This window comes from Dipodomys merriami, unplaced genomic scaffold (genome assembly GCF_024711535.1).
Source record: "Dipodomys merriami isolate MVZ:Mamm:240054 unplaced genomic scaffold, mDipMer1.0.p SCAF_387, whole genome shotgun sequence".
NCBI lineage: Eukaryota > Metazoa > Chordata > Mammalia > Rodentia > Heteromyidae > Dipodomys > Dipodomys merriami.
This window is the reverse complement of record NW_027205459.1, coordinates 41,220-63,872: the sequence shown is the minus strand read 5'-3', so window position 1 is coordinate 63,872 and position 22,653 is coordinate 41,220. Positions and strand designations below refer to the sequence as shown.

Below are 22,653 nucleotides of genomic sequence, written 5' to 3'. Positions count from 1 at the left end.
GTTACAGTTACATTAGTTACATTAGTAAGATAATGAGTATATTTCTTGTTGAACATTGTTACCCCCTCCTTTGTTTTTTCCTACTATCCCTTCCCTTCCCCACCTTCCCCACTCCTCTTCTCACCCCCCAAAGTTGTAAAGTTCATTTCCAGCATAGTATCTTGTGAGTATCATTGTTGCAATGGGTCATCCTGTGTCTGTTTCAGCATTTTATTATTCCCCTTCCCCTCCCCAAATTAGATAAATGTATATCCAAGATGCAGGGTACCAAAATCAAATACAGTGACAACAGGAGATATACCATATGGAGAAGAACATACAAAAGAAACAAAAAAATCACATACTACATTAAAAATAACAACAAAGAAAAACCTCTTGTGTCCATATCTTGGGGTTCATTTAGCTTAGCATCATCTTATATAGTCATATGTACATAGCTTTTGACCTTTTCTGCTCATCTGATAAGATTACCCTAGATGTATACTAATTATTGCAAATACGAGAAACCATGGGACCTATGTTTTTTGGGTCTGACGTACTTCACTTAATATGATTTTTTTCCAAGTTTTTCCATTTCCTAACAAATGGGAAGTGTCATTCTTTCTGATGGAGGCATGGAATTCATGTGTGTTTGTGTGTGTGTGTGTGTGTGTGTGTGTGTGTGTGTGTGTGTGTGTGTGTGTGTATCACATTTTCTTGATCCATTCATCTACTGAGAAGTGTCACTGGATGCTCCAAGAGAAGTCACACAAGTCCCAGGGGGGCATAGAACACATTTAAGTTGTAGGTAACATTGAAGTTTCAAGCAGCAAATACTCTCACAGAATAGGTCAGATGGCTTCCTGTCCTGCTTGGTGCTCAGACTAAGTGCTGGGAAGGTGGGTGGAACCTGGACTATCATTCACCTTAGATGTAAGTTCTCTAAATGCACAAAGTAGTTTGGTTCTTAAAAGCTTTAAGCACAGAGCCACCGGTGGCACATGCCTGTAATACTAGCTACTCAAGAGGCTGAGATCTGAGGATCATTGTTCAAAGTCAGCCCCGGCAAGTAAGTCCATGAGACTCTTATCTCCAATAAACCAATAGAAAACTGGAAGTGGCGCTGTGGCTTAAGCGGTAGAGCTCACACCTTGAGCTGAAGAGCCCAGGAACAGCGGCCAAGCCCAGAGTTCAAGCCCCATGACCAAACAAACAAAAACAAACAAGAAAAAAACTTTAAGCACAGAAAGAAGCTACTGAGATATTGAGATATTTTCTCCCTGTTTTCTTTCAGGTTGAAATAAATAGTAATGGTTACAAGCAAATCTTCATTTGACATCAGAGAAGAAGCATATGACAACATAAAATAAGAGAAAACTGTCTGTAAGTAGGCTATTAAGCATGACAGATAAAGACTCTTGATTCAGTGTTATACCCAGTGAATTTGAAGTTTTTACCTCTTGAATAAAGCTTTGAAATGAGCCCAGGTAAACCATTTTGTTCTATGCAAGACTATAGTAATCCTATTTGAGAAGTTACATTCATTAGCAAAATATACCCAAATAAATTTAGCTAGGGACACAGTGTTTAATTTAATACTATTATGATAATAACTATCATAATTAGTTTCAGATTTGCCTTCGTTCCCAAAGGACAGTCTTCTTTTTCTTTTTGATGCATGCTTAAAGCATGAGAATGACAACAAAATTAATGTCATGACCTTTATGGCCTATTTATGGTTTTTCCATATTGTACCCTAAAGGACTTTTGGAGTAGCTACACATCTAAAATAAATCACTTAGTATGGGCAAGTTAAAAAATTGGGTTAATTGGGTTCACCTGATCCTCAGCCAGTAGCACCTCAGTCAATATAACATTTCATATTAGACAACAGAGCCCAATTTTTGTTATACATTATCTCAAAGCCTCACCTGTGTGTTCTGTAATGTCTAGGGGGAAAGTGTCCTTAGTAGCTACTTTCTAAATATGTGCTGTTTTCTCTGGCTTGTCTTTTTTTCAGTGAGGAAGTCACTGATTTCATATTCATAGCAAGAATGTGCTAGTACCAGCTAGTGGGTCTTTCTACATGAACACTAACAGCATCACTGTCTCTTCAAATGGACTCTTTCCCTTTGCCAATTTCTCAGATTTTCCATAAGCAATCATACTTCTAACATAGTCTTTGGGTTGTGAATCTTGGTTCTCATTTCCTTTTCAAGGGTTTGTATATTTCAGTGAAAATCAATGTTTGCATCCCAACCATATGTAGATACATTGGAATTTTTAAATCTTCACATTCAGTTGAAGAAAATCTGTAGCAGTTTTCACAAATAGTTTTTAAGTCATTTTCATATGTTGGGTAAATTCATAAAAATACTTTGAAGCCAGGCACAGGTGGCTCATGCCTATGGGGACTGAGATCTGAGGAACATGATTCAAAACTAGCCCCAGGCAGGAAAGGCCATGAAGTAGTGATATGGCTCAAAGTGGTAGAGCATTAGCCTTGAGCAGAAGAGCTCAGGGACGCTCCACCACTGACCGAAAAAAAAAATAAAAAAGAAAGAAAGAAAAGAAAGGGCTTTGAGTAATAATTTACCAATATCTATAAAAATTTTAAACCAACCCAGAAATTTCTGGTTATGAATTTATCCTACAGAAATTATCCTATTTTGTACAAAGTTATATATATACAATTGCACATTATACAAATTGGAGGTTTATAGTCCAGGCTGGCCTAGACATGATAACCTCTCTCAAAAATAACCAGTTCAGCTAGGCGCCAGTGGCTCAAACCCTGTATTCCTAGCTACTCAGGAGACTGAAATCTGAAGATTACAGTTTGAAGCCAGCTGGGACAGGAAGATTTGTGAGACTCCTATCTCTAATAAAATATAAGCTGTGACTCAAGTAGTAAGAGTTCTGGCCTTGAGCAAAAGAAGCTCAGGAACAATGTCCAGACCTTTTGTTCAAGCCCCAAGACCCCTCCCCCCCAAAAAAGCGGGAGGTGGGGGAGATTGATAGAATAGCTCAAGTGGCAAAGTCCTTGCTTAGCAAGCAGGAGACGCTGACTCAAACCAGTACCACTAAGTACACACACACACACACACATACACACACACACACACACACACACACACACACACACACGCATGCACTCTCACCAGTTTATATACTCCACAAGAATATGAGAAAAGCTATAAAGCATGGTTGAAGTTAGTGGGAAATGAAGCAGAGCAGTGAAGGTTTGTTTGTTAATTACATATTATAAAGATAATTGATGAGATTTAAATTTAATGCTGAAATTTGTAGAAAAGGAAAAAACTAGACATGGCAACTGAGAGATAAATGTGCTAAACTGGCCACAGTGAGAGTCTGAATGGAAGGGAGGTGAGGGGCAGAAATGGAATGTGTTGATAGCCCACCAGGTGGTCCACAGAGAGGTAACCAGCAGGTGAAGGAGAAGAGAGAAAGGGGATGTGAGGAATTTGAAATGCTCTTACAAAAATTACATCAACTTTCTGTAAACCCGCTTAGTTTAAAGACGATTTTGTCCCTGTGCAGATAAGAGAAGAGCTAAAGTAGTGGAAATGTGATCATGTCTAAAATAATAAATTAAATCCATTCAACCAGCTAAACTGATTGACAGGAACAAGATAATGAACTGTTTCATAACAGATACCCTTGGCAAATGACAACCTGCTTCTCCTGTGGTATTTATTTCACTGCTTAGTGTTCTTTATTACCAGATGATATTATCTATTCCTTTGTGAAATGTTTTCTTCTTCATCAGTGGTAACCTTGTTGGCCTGAAGGACTTCTCATTCTGTTAGAATTGGAAGCCAGACTAGAAAGTCCAAGGATGTTCTGTTTGATATAAAAAGACCTAAATCAAAAAGCTAGGCACCAATGTCTCAAGATAGTAATCCTAGCTACTTAGGAAGCTGAGATCTAAGGATCTTGGTTCAAAGACTGCTCAGGGAGGAAAGCCCCTGAGAATTTTGTCTCCAGTTAACCACCAGAAAGCCAGAACTAGATCTGTGGCACAAATGGTAGAGCACTAGCCTTCAGCAGAAAAGCCTAGGGACAGAACTTAGGCCCTGAGTTCAAGTCCAGAACTATCATCAAACAAACAAAAAAGATCCAAGTATTTCTAACATCTGTCTTAGATATTCAAACACATAAGAAATGGAAGGATAGTTTAAAGTCATCAAGCATGAAATGTATTGTATTTATAGAAAAAGCAGCCTTATTAACATACTACATAGATAGATGATGTTGGAAATTTTTGTTTCTTAGGACTTATATCTGTGAGTAATGGAACTTTAAACTTTAAACAATGGTATTATATCTGAAAATCTCTCTAACTTGATACCAGAAAAATTGAAGTAGTGAGGACTGGTTTGTTTGTTTGTTTGAGACAGTTCTCAATGTGTATATAGCCTGACCTGGCCTCTGGACCCTCTTGTCTCAGCCTCTTGGGTGGGGTGGTAGGATTGCAAGCATCGTTACCTCTCCCAACAACATGAGGACTTCTTTTACATTTACATAAAATAACATTTAAATCATGTCAGGATTGGTGCAGTCCAAAAACACCAGACAATTGTATAAATTATAGGAAATTTATATTTAGTTATCTGTCAGTTTTAATTATGGAACAATATTAAACATATAACTAGGAAGTAAAGTTAAAATGTTGGAAAATTAAGAATTTTTTTTTTCTGAATGGCAACATCAGATCAATACAACATAGGAAACAGAGCAAAAAAGTTATAACTCTCTAGGGAAGATAACATCTGATTAACAGTTGTTGACAGAGAACATCTCAGAAAACAGGAAATCTCCCAGGAGCTGAAACACATAGGTTTCCAGATAGAAAGGGCCACTAAGCATTTGGCAAATGGATGAAAGTAGGCTGAGATGCTTTTTTTGTATATGTGTGTGCTGATTCTGGGGCTTGAATTCAAGACCTGGGCGCTGTCCCTGAAGTTCTTTTGCTCAAGGCTAGAGTTCTACCACTTGAACCACAACTCCCTTTCTGGTTTTTTGGTAGTTTTAGTGGAGATAGAGTTTCACAGATTTTCCTGACTGGATTGGCTTTGAACTGTGATTCTCAGATCTCAGCCTCCCAAATGACTAGGATTATAGGTGTGAACCACTGACACCAGGCCTGAGATGTTTTTTAAACATTTTCTGTAAGCAAAAGATTACTTGCAAAGAACCACAAATCACAGTATTTCTGAATGTCTTCACATTAACATTCGCAACCAGATGCCACTGAAACAATGCCCTTAAATTTCAACCTGAAATTCTGTACTTAGAAACATTATTAGTTAACACTTTTTGTCAATTAAGAGATAAATTTTAAAATTCTATGGGGAGACGTCAATAAATAATGTCTAAAACTGAAACAATCAAAAAATAAGATTTAGGGGCTGGGAAGGTGGCTCAGTGGTAGAGTGCTTGCCTCGCATGCATGAGGCCCTGGGTTCAATTCCTCAGCACCACATAAGCAGAAAAAGCTGGAAGTGGCGCTGTGGCTCAAGTGATAGAGTGCTAGCCTTGAGCTGAAGAGATGAGGGACAGTGCCCAGGCCTAGAGTTTAAGCCCCTCGACCAACAGAAAAAAAGAAAGAAAGAAAGAAAGAAAGAAAGAAAGAAAGAAAGAAAGAAAGAAAGAAAGAAAGAAAGAAAGAAAGAAGGAAAGAAAGAAGGAAAGAAAGAAGGAAAGAAAGAAAGAAAGAAAGAAAGAAAGAAAGAAAGAAAGAAAGAAAGAAGATTTAGGCTTGAGCATAGTAGCTCACACCAATCATTTCAGCTACTTTTAAGCAGAGAATGGGAGGATTGAGGTTCAAGGGAAACTCAGGCAAAATTGTTGCCAAGACTTCATCTCACAGTGGTGGTGTGCACCTGTCATCTCAGCTGTACAGGAAGTGTAAGCATGAGGATCAGGGTCTCAGACTGGAAAAAGTGTGAGACCCTATAAAAAACTAATTAGAGCCGGGCGCCGGTGGCTCACGCCTGTAATCCTAGCTACTCAGGAGGCTGAGATCTGAGGATCGTGGTTCAAAGCCAGCCTGGGCAGGAGAGACCATGAGACTCCTACCTCCAATAAACCACCAGAAAACCGGAAGTGGCGCTGTAGCTCAAGTGGTAGAGCACTCGCCTTGAGCTGAAGAGCTGAGGGACAGCACCCAAGCCCAGAGTTCAAGCCCCATGACCGACAAAAAAAAAAAAAAAAACTAATTAGAGCAAAAAAAAAAAAAAAGACTAGGATGTAGCCCAAGTGGTAGAGCACCTGTCTAGCAAGCATGAGGCCCACATTCAAAGCCAAGTAACCACTGTAAGATGAAATAAGATTAGAACTATAGTCTGAGGAAAAGGACATCATGGCTACATTTTTTAAAAATATAAGGTATATACATATATTTAAAGTAGCTTTTCTTTACATTTTTAATTGTGAAAAAATTGTTCTATTTATACAGAAATCATAGATTGGAAAGAGGTAAGACAGGAGGCGTGGATACTAGCAAGTAGCTGAGTACCTACCCTGAAGCAGTGATGGTGGTGATAGAACAGAATAATTGTTTTGAAAAATACTTCTCAGGAGCTTAGTGTGCAGGCAGGAGATGCACTGAGTTTGGAGGTAGCCAACTGGAATATGTTGACACCATCTAATCACACAATACTGTGATCTGGAACCTGAAGACTAGAAATTAAATTATAAAATTCTAGGTAGAGCCATCAAAGTTGGAAGAAAATTTATAGAAAATCTGTGAAAGGGAAAGAAATTGGGCCTGGACTACAATATATTTTCCTAAATAGATTTGTATTGAGGCAGAAAACGACTTTTAAAACATTATTAGCCTCCCTAGATCAGTTGTACATATAGCACAAAGACCTCTGCATGAGGTGAATAATTAGATCTTATGTTTGGAAATAATGTCATTTGTCTTCTAAGTATATTATACTGCATTTCTCTATATTTTTAATGCCAACAATTAAAATTAATTTCTTTTTTAAAAATACTAGAGAATTTTATGAACATGTATACCCTGTTTTTCAACAGTATTTTTGTAAATTATTTTCAATTTACAGAATCTAGGTAACTCTTCTCTTGGACAAATTATCTGTCCCCTCCTAAGCTGTGGGAACTAAGATGACGGAATGTGGGGTTAAAGATGTAATGGCATATTTGGGAGAGAACTCAAATGGTATAATTACTTAGAAAGGCTAACTCATATTCCAACAAAATAAACACCAGGAAACAGATACTGGAAAGCGGGGTGATCGCGGGGAGGGGGGACAGATGAATGAAGAGAGGAAGAGAGAGAACACATTCATAAAATTCAATGCATATCCTGCAAAATTAAGAAAATTAGGGAAAGGATGGTATTGGGAGGAATGGGGGAGAATGATGAAAGGAGTGGCATTGATCAGGATGCTTTGCGCTTACTCACAAACAGCTTTTGTTGAATGGCAATGCCTTTGTATAACTACTTAACGTTCATAAAAATATGCTTAAAAATAAATTTAAAAATAAAATATATAAGTTAAAATAAGCAAATTAATTATTTCCAAGTTTTAGGAAAAGCTTTGTTTAATAATTAAACATATGGGTTACTACTCAGAGAAATAAATTTTCATGGTTATTTAGGAATTTAAAAATAACAAAATAAAGCATGGATATGCATTTTTATACGATGTATTGGTCATTTAGGAAAATAAGTTTGTGTGCTTTTTAAAAATGTGAACCTATAAGCCACTGAATTGCCAACTGTGATATTAAATGGTTGCATAACTAGAATGTTTCTACACATTTTTTATTTCGAGGTAATTAAGTGATTTCATTGCATTCATGAAAGAAAATCATTATGGGGCTTTTGTTTCTCTGTTGTGATAACATTGTCCATAAGGTATCTTCAAAGCAAAGCTGAGAAATTTGATCCCTAAATCTGTGGTTGTTTTATTACTGGAAATGTTCTCATCCTAAAATTCTTTGAAAGAATAAATTATGAAGATCCTCAGAGTATTAGAAGTCTCATTAACAGCACAAGTAGCATATATTTGAAGTCAAATGGGAAAAGTTAAAGTCTTGAATGGATGTACTGCTTTGATTGCACACCACATGCCAAATCTAATTGTGTGCTAGTTGTCCCATTACTGGGTAATGTGAATGGCATCTATGTAAAATATGAGTCCATTAAAATTACTTCCACAAAAAAAAAACAAACAGAAAAGACAGTAAGTAAGTTGGCTTGAAAATGTACATATTGGTGGGAAGTGTGGCTCAAATAATAGAATGCCTGCCTAACAAACAAGTTCAAACCTAAGTATTGAAAAAAATACTTTGAGGAGGGTGAATGAACATTTTCTCACCCTGCTAGTAACTTTTGGGGAATAGTCATGTGTATCTAAGAAGACCTCCTTAGAGAATGTAAACGTAAGGAATTTAGGACTTCTTCCAAAGATTAAAGATACAGTGCCTCGAAGGGTCTGAAACTAGCCTCCCAGTGACACTCTGAAGTTTTTTTCTTTATCAGTAGCTGGCATTAAACATAGGTGAATTTGAAGTACTTTTATTTTGAACTTACTAATAGCATATGCCTATTTAGGGAAGGAAAAAAATTCTAAACATTAATATTTTATGTCAGTATAAATATGAATATAAGCACTGAGAATTTACTAAGTGGATTAACTTACGTAGATTAAGCCTTAGCTTCTCTGATCCTTTAGCGCCAATTTGAGAATTTAATTTGATTGGTAGGATAGATTGAGATAGAAAGAAGCACTTATTACAGTTGAGTAATGATGAATACTATTATCAGTTGATTTATGTACAGTAAGACTATTATTTTAACAAAATTGAACCTGAAGGTATTTTGATCCTCTTAGTCATAAGAAACATGAACTCCATTTCTTTTTTTATTATTGTAAAAATACTGCACAGAGGGGTTACAATTACATGGGCAAGATAATGAGTACATTTCTTATCAAGCATTGTAGCCTCCTGCTTTGTTTCCCTTTCCCATCCCTTCCCATCCTCTCCCCCCTCCCTCTACCCCCCCCCCCACCAAAGTTGTAAAGTTCGCTTTCAACATAAGGACTTGTACATCTCATTGTTGCAATGGGTCCACCTATATCCCTATTTAAATGATTTGTTTTTCCCCTTCCCCTCCACAGATTATACTGACATCAAATACAATGAAAGCAGGGGTTATACTGTGGAGGAGGAACATACAAAGGAACAAAGAAATAATCTTATAAATGTGTTAGAAACAATTGCATGAAAGAAAAAAAAACATTTGAACTCCATTTCTTAAAAGTAGCTTTTTAAGCTGGGCGCTGATGGCTCACGCCTGTAATCCTAGCTACTCAGGAGGCCAAGATCTAAGGATCATGGTTCAAAGCCAGCCCTGGCAGGAAAGTTCATGAGACTCTTCTCGAATTAACCACCAGAAAACTGGAAGTGGATCTGTGGCTCAAGTGGTAGAGTGCCAGCCTTGAGCTGAAGAGCTGAGAGACAGCACCCAGGCCCAGAGTTCAGACCCCACGACAAAAAAAAAAAAAAAAAAAAAGTAGCTTTTTAAAGTACCAGACTTGGTGGAACATGCCTATAATCTACTATTACAGCAATTTTGGGAGCAGAGTCAGAAGGATCCAAATTTAAGGCCAGGCTGGGCAAAATTAACAAGACTTTTTCTCAAAAAACAAAACACAAAAGGACTGTGGTTGTAACTGAAGTGGTAGAGTGTTTGAGGCATGTAGAAGGCCCTGGGTTCTACCCTGTAATGAAAATCAAGGCTGATTTTTCTTTTGAAAAAAAATCCATGAACACAACTTCTTTGGAGAACAGACAATTACCACCCCAAATTTCCGCTTAAGTTTTACCCAAGACATATGAAAACACCTTTCTACACAAAAACTAGACACATTTTTATTCATGATAACCCGTAGATGGCAACAACTCAGATGTCCATCAGTTAATGGTTAAATGATTGTGTCACACTTACCTGATAGAACACTACTACCAAACTAGTACCATTTTGCCAAAGGGATGTATAATATCCAGTCTAGAAAAGCTATGATCTATGAATTCACCGACCAATTCTGACCTCACACCTGAAATCTTGTGGGACTATCACCATGTTATCAAATCAAAGGGCACAAAATCATGGTAGAATCAAAACTGGAAGAAAGCCTCGCACAGCAGTAACTACCCAATCAGAGCAGGATAACAATAGCATTATCTCAATGTACCAAGAAGAGCATGCTAAAAATTGCTCATTATAAGACACTGAAAGAATCATTACTGTTTTTGCTAGTTTTGTGGCCAATGTTATTATGTTATTATGGCGTTTATCTGAATGTTCATGGCTATCTGGTGATGTAAGACATATCTATTCCCAGGAAATAGTTTCCTGAAAATAGTTTTCTAGATTGACACCTGCATTGCAATTCTGTGATCAGTGTTCATGCAGACACAGAGAGCAAGCACTCACCACACAACTGTACATGATCTGATGTCTGGAAGGTTTTTGAACTTGGAAGTGATTATCTTTTTTCTCTAAGGTTGTAGATTGAGATTTAGTTTTAGGAACCTTGGCAAAGCAGCATAACAAAGACAAGGCAGTATTTGCCTCAGGCTCCTCAATAAAGAGGAAATGGGGAAATTTCTATTTCCAGCTGTCACTTTCTTAAGTAACAGATTCACCTAATTTTCATTTTTAATGAACCTGCTTAAATATGATATATTAACTAAGCAATCATATGAGTGATTTATAAAGCTCCTTTTACTAGATCTTGCCATAATTGATGATATTTGCTGTTTGCATTCTTTAATTTTTGTTCCTTTTTGATAGATTGTTCTACTTACTATGCTTTTCAGCAATTTAAGAAAGGTCAGATCATAATATTCACAGATTCTTATATACTTCCCAGGACACAGTGCTTACTCCCTGGAGTAAAAGTGCACACTGGCTTTCCTTATGTGTTGTTTGAAAAATACTGATAATTTATATAGCTATTTACCACATCTTTTCCTCTATTATATTTACAATGCATTATGCAATCTGTTTGTCATTTTCAACATTGTGATTATTCATTAGTTTCTTTATTAAGTGATAGGTACATCAATAACACAATATATTAATTTTCCATAATTATAATAAAATTAAATACAGCGCTGCCTTTCATGGTAACAAAAGCCACTGACTTTGAGTTTTCTAATTTAGATACCAAAATACTGGGAGTATAGTTAAAATTATCTTGACCTTGAGTAGCCAATAAAGAATTTGAAGATAAAGAACATAATCTTCCAGCATATACTTGGAAATATTATGCTACATGACTTCAAAATATACTTTAAGACTATAGTATTATACAGGCATGTATAAGAGACCAGTGGAAACAAATTGCATGCCAAGAAATAACCCTGTTCATCTACAGCCAACTGATTTTCAACATAGGTGATCACAGTACACATCAGGAAAAGGAAAATTTTCAATATGTGATATTGGAAAATTGAATCTCTACAGCAGAAGAATGAAACTAGACCCCTATCTCTCACAAGTCACAAAAATCAACTCAAAATGAACGTAAAGACTTACTAGAGAAAACAGGAAGTATTTCAGGAATTTGGAATGGGCAAGGAGTTTTGGACAAGAACCCGAACACACAGGAAACAAAAGCAAAAATAAATCAGATTACATCGAACTGAAATACTTTGCACAGCAAGAAAACAGTCATTCAGAGCCGTGAAACAAACTGCTAAATAGGAGAAAATACAGCTGTAACTAAATACCTAATAGGAACAATTTAAGGGAGGAAGGATTTATTTGGATTTTTAAAGCTCAGGATTTCAGAGGGTTCAATCCATGACCTCTTGGCTTCAAGCACCTGGAGAGAAAATCATAACTGGACAGTCACCTTCAGAGGATATAACTGAGGACAGCCATTCCCTTAATGGCAGAGGAAGCAGAGAAAGAGATAAGAAGGAGCCAGGGACAAGATAACCCCCAACCACCTGACCTGGTGCCAGTGACCTACTTACTTCCTCCAGCTAGGTCCTTCCTCCTAGTTTCTAGAAGCTCCTAAAATAGTGCCACCAGCTGGGAGCCTAGGCTTTTATATGCAAGCCTGTTGGAGGAATATTTCATATTCAAACTGCAACACTTTTCATACAAACCGTATGCATCATAAGCATTAATAATTTTTTAAGATCTCTAAAATAACTTCATTATAAAAATGTACTAATTTACTTCAGAGTTTTGCAACTTTTTAAAATAACATCCTGAAAGTTCTTTTAAAGGTAACTAGGATAGTGATAATCATGTTGATTTGTAATGTTACATATTACCCCAATTTTTTTTTTAAGATAAATTCCTAGAAGTGGAAGGAAGGTCTGGGCCAAAATAATTGCAGACATTAAGGCACACGTGACTACATACCTCCTCAGCTGTACAGAGTGAGTGGGCATGCCCCTTTCCTCAAACTCTTAGCAGTTGTTTTTTTTTTTTAACAACTTATATGCCAGTAAAGGTAATTTCATTTTAGTAATTTGCATTTCTTTAATTTTGTCAACCTCAACATTCTTTGTATCAATTGCTAACTTAATGCCTTTCATAAAATTTGGAGTCAACTAGTTTTTATAGTAGGATGTTTTCTTTGTTTATTAATTTATTTTATATCAGACAGGAGCACAAGGTTGATGTATAGCCTGGTGTCAGTGGTTCACAACTAAGCTCCTTGGAACATTAAGATTGAAGGCCATCCTGGACAGACATGTTTTCAAGAACCCTTCTCAATCCATAACTGGGTAGTGATGTGTACCTATAAAGCTATGTGGGACTCTGAGATGGAGAATATTAGAATAGTCCTGAGACTTCATTTCAGCAGAAGAGGCTGGATGTAGTGGCATGTTCCTCTCATCCCATCTACACTGGGAAGTCTAAAATAGGTAGATGGATTGAAGTTCAGGCATATGCCTGGAAGTGAGACCCTAACCCCAAAATAACCAGAACACATAAAAGTATCCGCCTAGCAAGTGTGAGGCCCTAAATTAAAACCCCAGTTCCGAAAAAAAAAAAGAAATTTTAAATCTATATTTAGTATATCCTTTCCAAAATGCATAACAGCATCTCAAATAATAGTATCTGCAAGTGAATAGTCAAATGTCCATATATCTTGTAAGTTTTTAAGTAGTCTAATAATCCTATCTGTTTTATACAATGTAGTTTTCATCTCTGAAATTTTTCATATGGGTCTTTTTTAAAAAAATCATTTTGGCTTTTATTTAGCTTTTTAAGACATCTGAGGTATAATTGTATACATAGTATTCTTAGCTTCTAATATCAGCATCTGTCTGTCCTGAATCAATTTTGACTATTTTCTACATTATGGATCATGTTTTCTAGCTTCTTTGAATGCTTGATAATTTTTAATAGATGCCAAGCATTATGAATTTTACTTCATTAGGTGGTAGATATTTTTGTGTTTCTCCAGGTATACCTGAGCATTATTCTGGAAATAATTGATCCATTCATGTCTTCATTTAAGATTTGCCCTGTGAATTGCTTCTCGGCCTTTTGGCTAGGATCAAGTGAAGATTTTCCCTGTGAAATCAGAAAATTTCTCAGCCTGGGGTTAATTATTCCCCACCTCCACCCCCACAGTCAAGAGCATTTCTGGGAATTACTAGTCCGTCCCAACTGGCTATAGGAACAGGTAGTGTTTCCCTTCTGAAAGCAGAGTACTTTGGAAGTCTCCTTGGCCTGAGGAAGTTTCCATATTTGTTTGGAGAGTTCACAATGAAGACCCTTTCAAGAGCAGCCTGTTTTGTTTTGTTTTGTTTTTGGTGCTTGTCTTGGGGCTTGAACTCAGGCCCTGGGTGCTGTCCATAACCTTTTGTGCTCAAGGCTAGCACTCTATCACTTGAGCTATATGTCCATTTCTGGCTTTTTGGTTGTTAATGGGAAATAAGTGTCTTACAGATTCTCCTGCCCAGACTGGCTTGGAATCATGAACCTCAGATCTCAGCTTCTAGAATATCTAGGAGTATAGACAATAGCCACCAGTCAAGAGCAGCCTTCTTAGATCTAGTACAATGGGAATCTCCACCAAGGTGTTTCTTCCCTATTATATAGCTCTGGGGCTCATCTCAATTGCTTCCAATCTCTCCAGCATTAGTTTTTCAAACACTTATGTCCAGTATTTGAAACATGGTTTCGTACAGGTTTACCTCTACTGTTTTTTTTCAGGCAGAAGGACCAATCTGGTCTCTTAGTGTCTTGGCTAGAAGTGAAAGTCATACCTTTTTCTGGTGCCTAATTTTCTTGTTTTGAAAACACAAAACATTTTAATTCATCAGTCTTTAATGGTTTCTGTTGTTACTGTTTTGCTTAGAAACAGTTCTTGTTTGAAAGCCTATAAAAATACTGTATTTTTCAAAGACTTTTATTGCCATATTTTTATATTTAGATACAATCATCCCTTCTAATCTGTTGTTTTATATCCTCAGATTTTACCAACTATGGATCAGAAATACATTTTTAAAATATTGTACCTACATTGAACATGTACAGATTATTTTCTTGTCATCATATCCCAAACAATGCAGTTTAGCAATTATTTGTATAATATTATATTTTAACCTGTACTATAAGCAACCTAGAAATCTTTTAAAGTATACAGGAAGATACATATTGGTTGCATGTAAACATTGCACTATTTTATATAGGGGACTTGAGAAACTTGGAGTTCCGCTATGCAAAGGGAGCCCTAGAACCAATCCTTAGTGGAGCAATTTATAAAAAGGCTAAAATGAGAGAAAAGAGCCTACAATTCTGTAATCAAGCACAGTGTAACATATTTTCTGACATGTGTTTCTTACTGCCTTTGTTTTTCCTATAGTTGTAGTATTAGTGTATATCATTTAGTATGCATATCCATTAAATTGAATCATCAACGTTTCTCATGTTGCTACATAATCCTTCTAATCACATTTCAATGACTGAGTTATATTTCATCAAATGAAAATGTTGCAATTATATTACCCTCACCAACATGTTAAATACTTTAGTTATTTCTTCTTAAATAGAGTATGTGAAAAATATTAGACAGCTGATTTTCAGGTAATGTTTACTTAGATGTGATTCTACTAGAGGGATATCCTTGTGTCCCTCTCCAAGTCTAGTACATAATGTAAAATAAAAACTGTCAGCAGAAAGATGAGAAAACAGGCACTGGTAGCTCACGCTTGTAGTCCTAGCTACTCAGGAGGCTGAGACATAGGAGACTGTAGTTTGAAGCCAGCCTTGGCAGAAGAGTCTGCCAGACTCAATGCATAATAACTAGTAAAAAAGCTAAGCTAGTGGTAGGGTTCTAGCACTAAGACATTAGCAAGCAAGTGAATACAACACCCTGTGTTCAAACCCTACTACCGGCAAAAAAAAAAAAAAAGAAAAGAAAAGAAAGAAAAAGGCAATAAGAACATCAATTATTATTTATTACTCGTGGAGTTATAAATAGGCTTTTAAAAGAGCTTTTAACATTTAGTATGTATTTAACATAATGCCTTATTTTTTAACTGTTGCTTCTGCTTGGTTATTTTTAGGAACGTTACTATTCAAGTCAAGTACATCATAATGCAGAATTCATTATCAGTACCACCAAAAGATCAAGGTAAGATAAGCCATGCTGAAGAGGACAGTAATGTCTGTGTTATAATAAAATAGTTTTTATTGTTAACATTTAGTGTCATGACCCTCTAATCACAAAATGAATTATTTCCTAGAATTAAAGACAGAAATTATGACCATACATAAAAGTTTGTTTTCTTTGGAATTAACTGAGAGCATGTGGATTCCTGAATTAGAAGATGTGTCTCCTCCTCTAGGCCAAGAGCTCTTGGAGAGCTGGGCTCCCTCATTCCACGCAGAACTAACAGAGCCCCGCCTATTACCTGGCAGTTAGCTGTGCTAATCACCATCAGTGGATTTGGAAATGGCTTTATTGAGGCAGAATCACATGGGTTTTCATGAGTAGACTACATTCACAGATACTAAATTCATTTGTACGTATTTTTTATACACACACCAGAAAGGAAAATTGCTTATACAACTCTTTGGACTGTTTCTTCCCATGCACGTTTTAAAAGAAGCAGATAAGAAAAACAATTTCCCCATAATGTTATGTTTTGAGACAGCAGCGTCCTCCCACCTCAGCCTTCCCAGTAGATGAGATTACCAGGCATGCATGCCCATGCTTAGCTAATATCATAACTGTTTTAACATAAGCTTGTTTTTTTTCCTATTAGAAAAGAGTTATCAGAGGCCTTTCTTAATATAGAATAACTAAATTGTTCTCACTAAAAAGGGCATTATAACATATAAAACAAATACAAATCTTTCCCCTGTCCCTACCTTCTCTCTTCCATACAGAATGAAGTTTTGACATCATTGCCTCAGTAAAAGATGTACCTTTTAGTGAATGAAGAAAAATTGTTATAAAGAATCTAGATCTGAGTACTGGTGGATCATGCCTGTAAATCCTAGCTAATCAAGAGACAATATATCAGTATCACAACTTGAAGCCAGTCTAGGCAAACAAGTCCTCAAGACTCTATCTGTAATTAAGTAGCAAAATGCCAGACTGGAGGAATGGTTCAAGTAGTATAGTAGCAGCTGTGATCAAGAAAGATGAGCAAGAGCATGAGGCCTTGAATTAAAGCCTTAGTACCAACACACACACACACACACACACACATTCTCTCTCTCTCTCTTTCTCTCTCTCACACACACACATATACACACACCCCAACATTAGTAACTCTTAGTAGTTATTGATCCCTGGGCTTTCTCTTTTTGGGAGGCTAAATGATTACATACATGTGAGGCTGCCTCCTGCTGTAATACCCCATGCCCTTTGAAGGCCAAGCAGGATCTGATCTGAGGAGACCTGTAGCAAGAAATCCACTGGAAACAGACCCTGTGGCTTGAATGTCATTGTAGCATTGGGCAAAAGGGAGAGCACCCTTAACACATAGAATTCAGTGCTGCGCACTGGGGCAAAAATGGAAACAAGAATGGAAGGGCGGGGGAGGGGAACCTTCGGTAGAAGTAAAGAACACACGCTTTCTATGCATGTTCTCTCCCTTGTATCCCTTGAAAGATTAGTGAGGAAGTTGGTAATTGATGAAAGGATTAGGAACTTAATGTCCTAACTTTACTAATACCTTCTTTTGATCTAAACAAAGAAGGATTGGCATAGAAGGAAGACCAATGGGTCATGGGAAAGCTGGACTCCTTTCTCAGACCCCTTCCTACCACAAGTGGAACCTCAGAAAAATTATTTTGCCTCTGAGCTTCATTTTCCCTGTTGGAAAAGCCAAAGTTCTTAGGCATTCCACTCTAGTCCTGAGATATGAGTAATTAGGCAATGACCTGCTTGCTGTCCAGCTAATAAAGGGAAATAAAGCATGTCACCCTCACACCTCTTGCCTGCTTTGTTTCCTGTCAGGGCTCTGTTTTGTTTCCATGCTACCTTGCTAGACTGCTATATAAGTTTGTACCTCCATTGACATGGCTAGAAAATAAGACCCCTGGAGCCTCCTAGAGATTTAATAACCCTAGTAACTTCCTCTCCAGTCTTTTCTAAGACCTTTGATACTTAATCTCTAAACCTGGAATTTGATAGGAAGACATAAGAACTGAGTCAAATGTGTTCGTGTGATAGCCACTCTACCTATAATTTCATGTTTTATTTTTATCTAGACCTTACAGATAGCTGAATGTAACCTTTATTAAAGGTTCAGGGAGATTGTATTCTTTAGCCAAGACCATTAATCAATAAATCGTGAGCCAAGATTTAATTTAAAATCACTTTGCTAGTACTAGAGGTATGGCTCCAATGGTAGAGCACTTGCTAGCAAGCATAAGGCCATGAATCAAAACCCCAGCACCACCAAAAATATAAAAATGATTTTGCTTTAAAAATGCATTGTTGCAAGCGGCTCACACCTATAATCCTAGCTACACAGGAGGCTGAGATCCAAGAATTGAGGTTTGAAGCCAGCCTGGGCAGAAAAGTCCTCATGAGAGTCTTACCTCCAATCAACCATTCAAAAACCAGAAGTGGAACTGTGGTTTAAAGTGGTAGAGCAAGCCGGGCTCCAGTGGCTCATGCCTGTAATCCTAGCTACTCAGGAGGCTGAGATCTGAGGATCGTGGTTCAAAGCCAGCCCAGGCAGGAAATTCTGTGAGACTCTTATCTCCAGTAAACCACTAGAAAACCAGAAGTGGCGCTGTGGCTCAAGCAGTAGAGCACTGGCCTTGAGCTGAAGAGTGAGGGGACGGTGCCCAAGCCCAGAGTTCAAGCCCCATGACTGACAAAAAAAAAAAAAGTGGTAGAGCACTAGCCTTGAGCAAAAGAGAGCTCAGGGACAGCACTAAGGTCTGGGGTTCAAGCCCTAGGATGGACCAAAAAAAAAAAAAGCATTATATGCATGGGGTAGCAGCTCTCCTCTATACAACTACTTAAAGATAATAAAAAATATATTAGAAATAAATAAAATTGTTTAAATCAAAATCAGACATTAGTAAAGAAAAGTGGTAGGAAGTGGCATTGTGGCTTATGTGATAGAGTACTTGCCTTGAGCTAAAGAGCTCAAGGACAGCACCCGAGCCCCATGACCAACAAAAAAAAAAAAAAAAAAAGGAAAAGAAAGGAAAGAAAAGTAGTAATATAAGTGTACATGAGACCTATACAATGCCCTTGTTCTCATTTTATTCATTCATCTAAATGTTCTTATGTCTGGGAAAATAATATTCTTAGCAAAAAAAAGTGTCTGATTTTTACGATTCTGTTTATTTTTCTGTCACCAAATATAATAATTTATGTGACATGAGATTTGCTGAGCATGTCATTTTTCAATTAAATGCTAAGTAATTTCTTTCACAACCATCCATGGTTGTTTATAAATGTGGGGCTTTTGCAATTTCTGACTTATTATTACATACTAATTTCATAATGAAATCCACTTCACCAGCCTACCATCTTTATTGAAAATCAAGGTTATTCTTGCCAGGATTATGTCAGATGAAGTGGTAGATGCAAAAATGAATCAGACAGAGCCTGGGCTTTCAGGCAACACAGAATCCTCTTGGCACAATAGGCATGTATGTAATTAATTAGATTAAAGCCTGATACATTCTGTCTTAGAAGTACAACTTATTTTGGAAAGCTAGATGAAAGGACAGTTCCATAAGCCAGTGGCTTTGATGCTGGTCAGAAAACATAACATAAGATATGATATTTGCTTAATATATAAATATGTATGTCATTGTCAACCAGATAGAATGTAGAGGCTAGAGATGTGGGTTTCAACCTCGGAAGAAGTAACTACATACATAGAGAAAAAATGTTTCCTAATTTTACTTAAAGAGATTTAACATTATTGTGCCACTGTACTGAAATTTTTTACTTTTAGCTTTCTACTATAACTTAGTATTATCATTTTCCTTTTGACAAACAGTGGCACATATCTGTAATCCCAGTACTCAGGAGGATAGGGCAGGAGAATCAGACTTTTGAAGTCACCCTGAGCTGTAGAGGAAGACCCTAGGGAGGGAGGGAGGGAGGGAGGGAGAAAGGAAGGGAGGAAGGAAGGAAGGAAGGAAGGAAGGAAGGAAGGAAGGAAGGAAGGAAGGAAGGAAGGAAGAGGCATGATGTGCACACCAGGTAGTAGTAATAGGAGGACCATAAATAGGACCATAAGCTTAAAGACTACCTAGGCTACATACTCAACTCTGTGTCAAAATATTAAATTAATTTTCTTAATCTTTGCGAGTTCATGAGACATATTTTATTTTCTGTCTTCTGAATTCAGGATTTGGGGATAAGGTATATCATTTTCTTCTTTTCTTTGCTATTTTCAACTGATATAGTAATAGAAATGTGTGTGAATTTTTTTTATGTTGGAAAAGAGTAATTATAGTGGTAAACTGCATTTTCAGAAAAGGCATGGAAACAACATAGGCCAACTGTAGCTCTTTTTCTTAGGTTTGTTGTAGCATAAAACTACTAGTGATGGGAAATTCGGGGGGATTTATTTCCAGGACAGATTTTAAAAGAAAACAAGAAAAACCTTTGCACTGTTGACAGCGTCACCAAATGGCTTTCTGACAGGGACAGTGTGTTTTTATTTGCTGCAAAGAAGTTCACTGTGGTTATATCCACTGAGGATTGAGATTTGTTCATTGGATCTGGCAGGATGAATTGTAAGTCCTTACATAGTTGGTTAAAACAAATCATTCTGCTGTTCCTTAGTCAGGAGATTGTATTGAGTCCAGTTGAGTTTATTGGAGTCACTTAGAATTCTTAGTCATTTTTCTGTTCCACAATTCATTTTACACTTCCCAGGCAAGTTTGCTGTGGGTAGAACAGTCTTCCTGTATGTTTTCTAGCATTTTCCTTCACATGGTATTGCTGAAATAACTATTTTAATGCTGTGAGTGCTTGCTCTATTCATCCTACACAAATGAACTTAAGAAGTGAGCCTTGAGAAGCAAGCATATGCTATGAGGCACAAACACAGAGGTTCTACTTACACCTTCAGGACCACTGCGTTTGTCTGAGTACGTGCTGCACAACTGACACTAACTTTCAAAATTTGTACCTTATCTGACTGCTAAGCCATATCCATTAGAGTCTATCATGTAAATTTGTGTCTTTATTAAAAACCTGGAATTTCTGATTCAATAAAACACTTGCAAAATGAACAGTTGTAGCACAACCCCCAAAATACGTTCATGTCTTATATAAACAATTTGGTATTAGTGAATATAGCATTTTAGAACTTAGGAAACATGTAAAGTAGCTAGTTGATATTTACATCTTTTGTAAAGCCAAGGGAAAACTGTTATTTGGGGCAGTTTTATAAATTTACTGATAAATTTTCTATCTTTAGCAAGATGTAAAACACATCAATGGTTTCTTAGGTACATGATGTAGATGTTTTAAACTCTCAAACAATTTTTTATAAGTCATATAAGATGCTGTGAAAATATTTATGTCTTCTTTTGCTTTTTCTTATCTAAACACGAAACTAAAGTTTTAAGGTCAATGAAAGCAAATGTTAATAAATATTTATTGTCTTTGATGGAGTAATGAGCAAGAAGCAAAGAGGGGAAAAGTAAAACCAAAGTAAGCTCTGCTCTCTTCCAGCTGTCTTAATTAATCACACGGGATTGCCTAGCCAAGCATGAGTTTACTTTTATGAGGATTTAACCTAAAAGTATCTTATTATCTTGTTATCAAACCGCAATTTTAGTTTTTTAAACATGGTATGAAAGCTGTTTTTTGAAGTCTTCGTTCCTAGATGTTCTTTTCCTCCTCTTCCATTCCTCCTCTCTCCCCTCAGTCTTGTGAAAGAAAATTAAGCTGGACAGCTGAGCTATGCTCATTTTGTTCTTCTTAGTGTTTGTGATCTTTGCTAAATCAGTCCCTACATCTATCCAATGAGGATAATAATGATTGCTCTTGTAACATTTAAGTGAGATTAGCACAGTCTGTTTTTGTTATTCGTAGTATTTACATTTTATAAAGTCATAGGCATCACTGAATTAACTTATACTGAACCACTACTGAACCAAATACTCCTTGTTTCTGGATGATATACAAGATCAAGTTCCTGTGACCTTTGATCTCAACATTTTTAACACCAATCAATATACACTCTTGCTTGCTGTGTGTTTCAGGTATATACTTAACTCATTATCATTGAATTCACAGGCACAGCACAATAACTCCTGCCTGTGTAAAGCTTATCTAACTTACCTATTTTGTTCATAAGTTATATTCCAGCCTTCTTGTGCTTAGGAACATGAGACCTCATCAGCATTGTGTTTGATGGCCACTCCAGTGAAATAACCAAGAAAAAAACCCACAAAAATGCAAAAAGCAAAAGCAAAACAAAGACCATGAAAACAAATAGACCAACAAAACAAATAGGCCATGAAAAGGACCCTTAGTTACAGCATGGAAGCTAAAACAAGAAAGCAGAGCATCACCTCATTTGACCCCAGCTGGAAACAGTGCACATCAGGTGACTCAGAATGTTCCCTACTTTGCACATGCCCATGAGTGACTGTGAAAACGCCATGAACACTAGATTTGGGGTCATAAATAAATTTAATCAAGTAGGAAATTTTGAATCTTTAAATAATAAAGACAAATAGACCTTGTAAATAGTCTTTCAAAACACAATAGGAATCTCAGAACAAATTTGAGGAATAAAAGTTCTTCTGGATAGCATTTGCACAGAATGTTTTAAGTTAATAAAGTCACAAATAAAGTATTTGAAAGTAGCCACAACTTCCTAGCTTATTAAAGAAAACTACCATTGTAAGTTAGCTCTCTGGTCCTCACATTTAAATGCACAGTAGCAAGGAGACTCACTGTAATTTGATGCTTCGCATTTAGTGGTTAACATTGATTTCTGACCTCGTTACTGGGGGGGAGAGCCATTCTTTATGTATTACCAAAATATTATGTTTCTAAATATATAAAATTCATATGGAAACATTCTGATCTTAACAAGTGGTGTAAATGCTGTTCTTGGACCTTTTTGTACCATTTCATGCTGCAGACCATGTACAAATTGACATTTTTCAAGCTGGTT

The 22,653-nt window shown here is 36.8% G+C and overlaps 1 protein-coding gene across 14 annotated transcripts in view; it reads left to right on the top strand.

Annotated features, from left to right (window-relative positions):
• Positions 1–22,653, top strand: part of LOC138805113 (zinc finger protein 438-like) — a 146,396-nt gene that overhangs the window by 99,051 nt on the left and 24,692 nt on the right. For 11 of the 14 annotated variants that reach the window (XM_069989684.1, XM_069989693.1, XM_069989689.1 and 8 more), the window contains 2 exons: positions 1,274–1,362; positions 15,589–15,656. In XM_069989684.1, coding sequence (XP_069845785.1) covers positions 15,620–15,656 — 37 coding nt within the window. In that variant the 5' untranslated portion in view covers positions 1,274–1,362; positions 15,589–15,619. Of the gene's footprint in view, positions 1–1,273; positions 1,363–12,351; positions 12,442–15,588; positions 15,657–22,653 lie in introns of all 14 variants that reach the window. The other 3 variants (XM_069989696.1, XM_069989697.1, XM_069989691.1) reach the window with 2 other exon arrangements.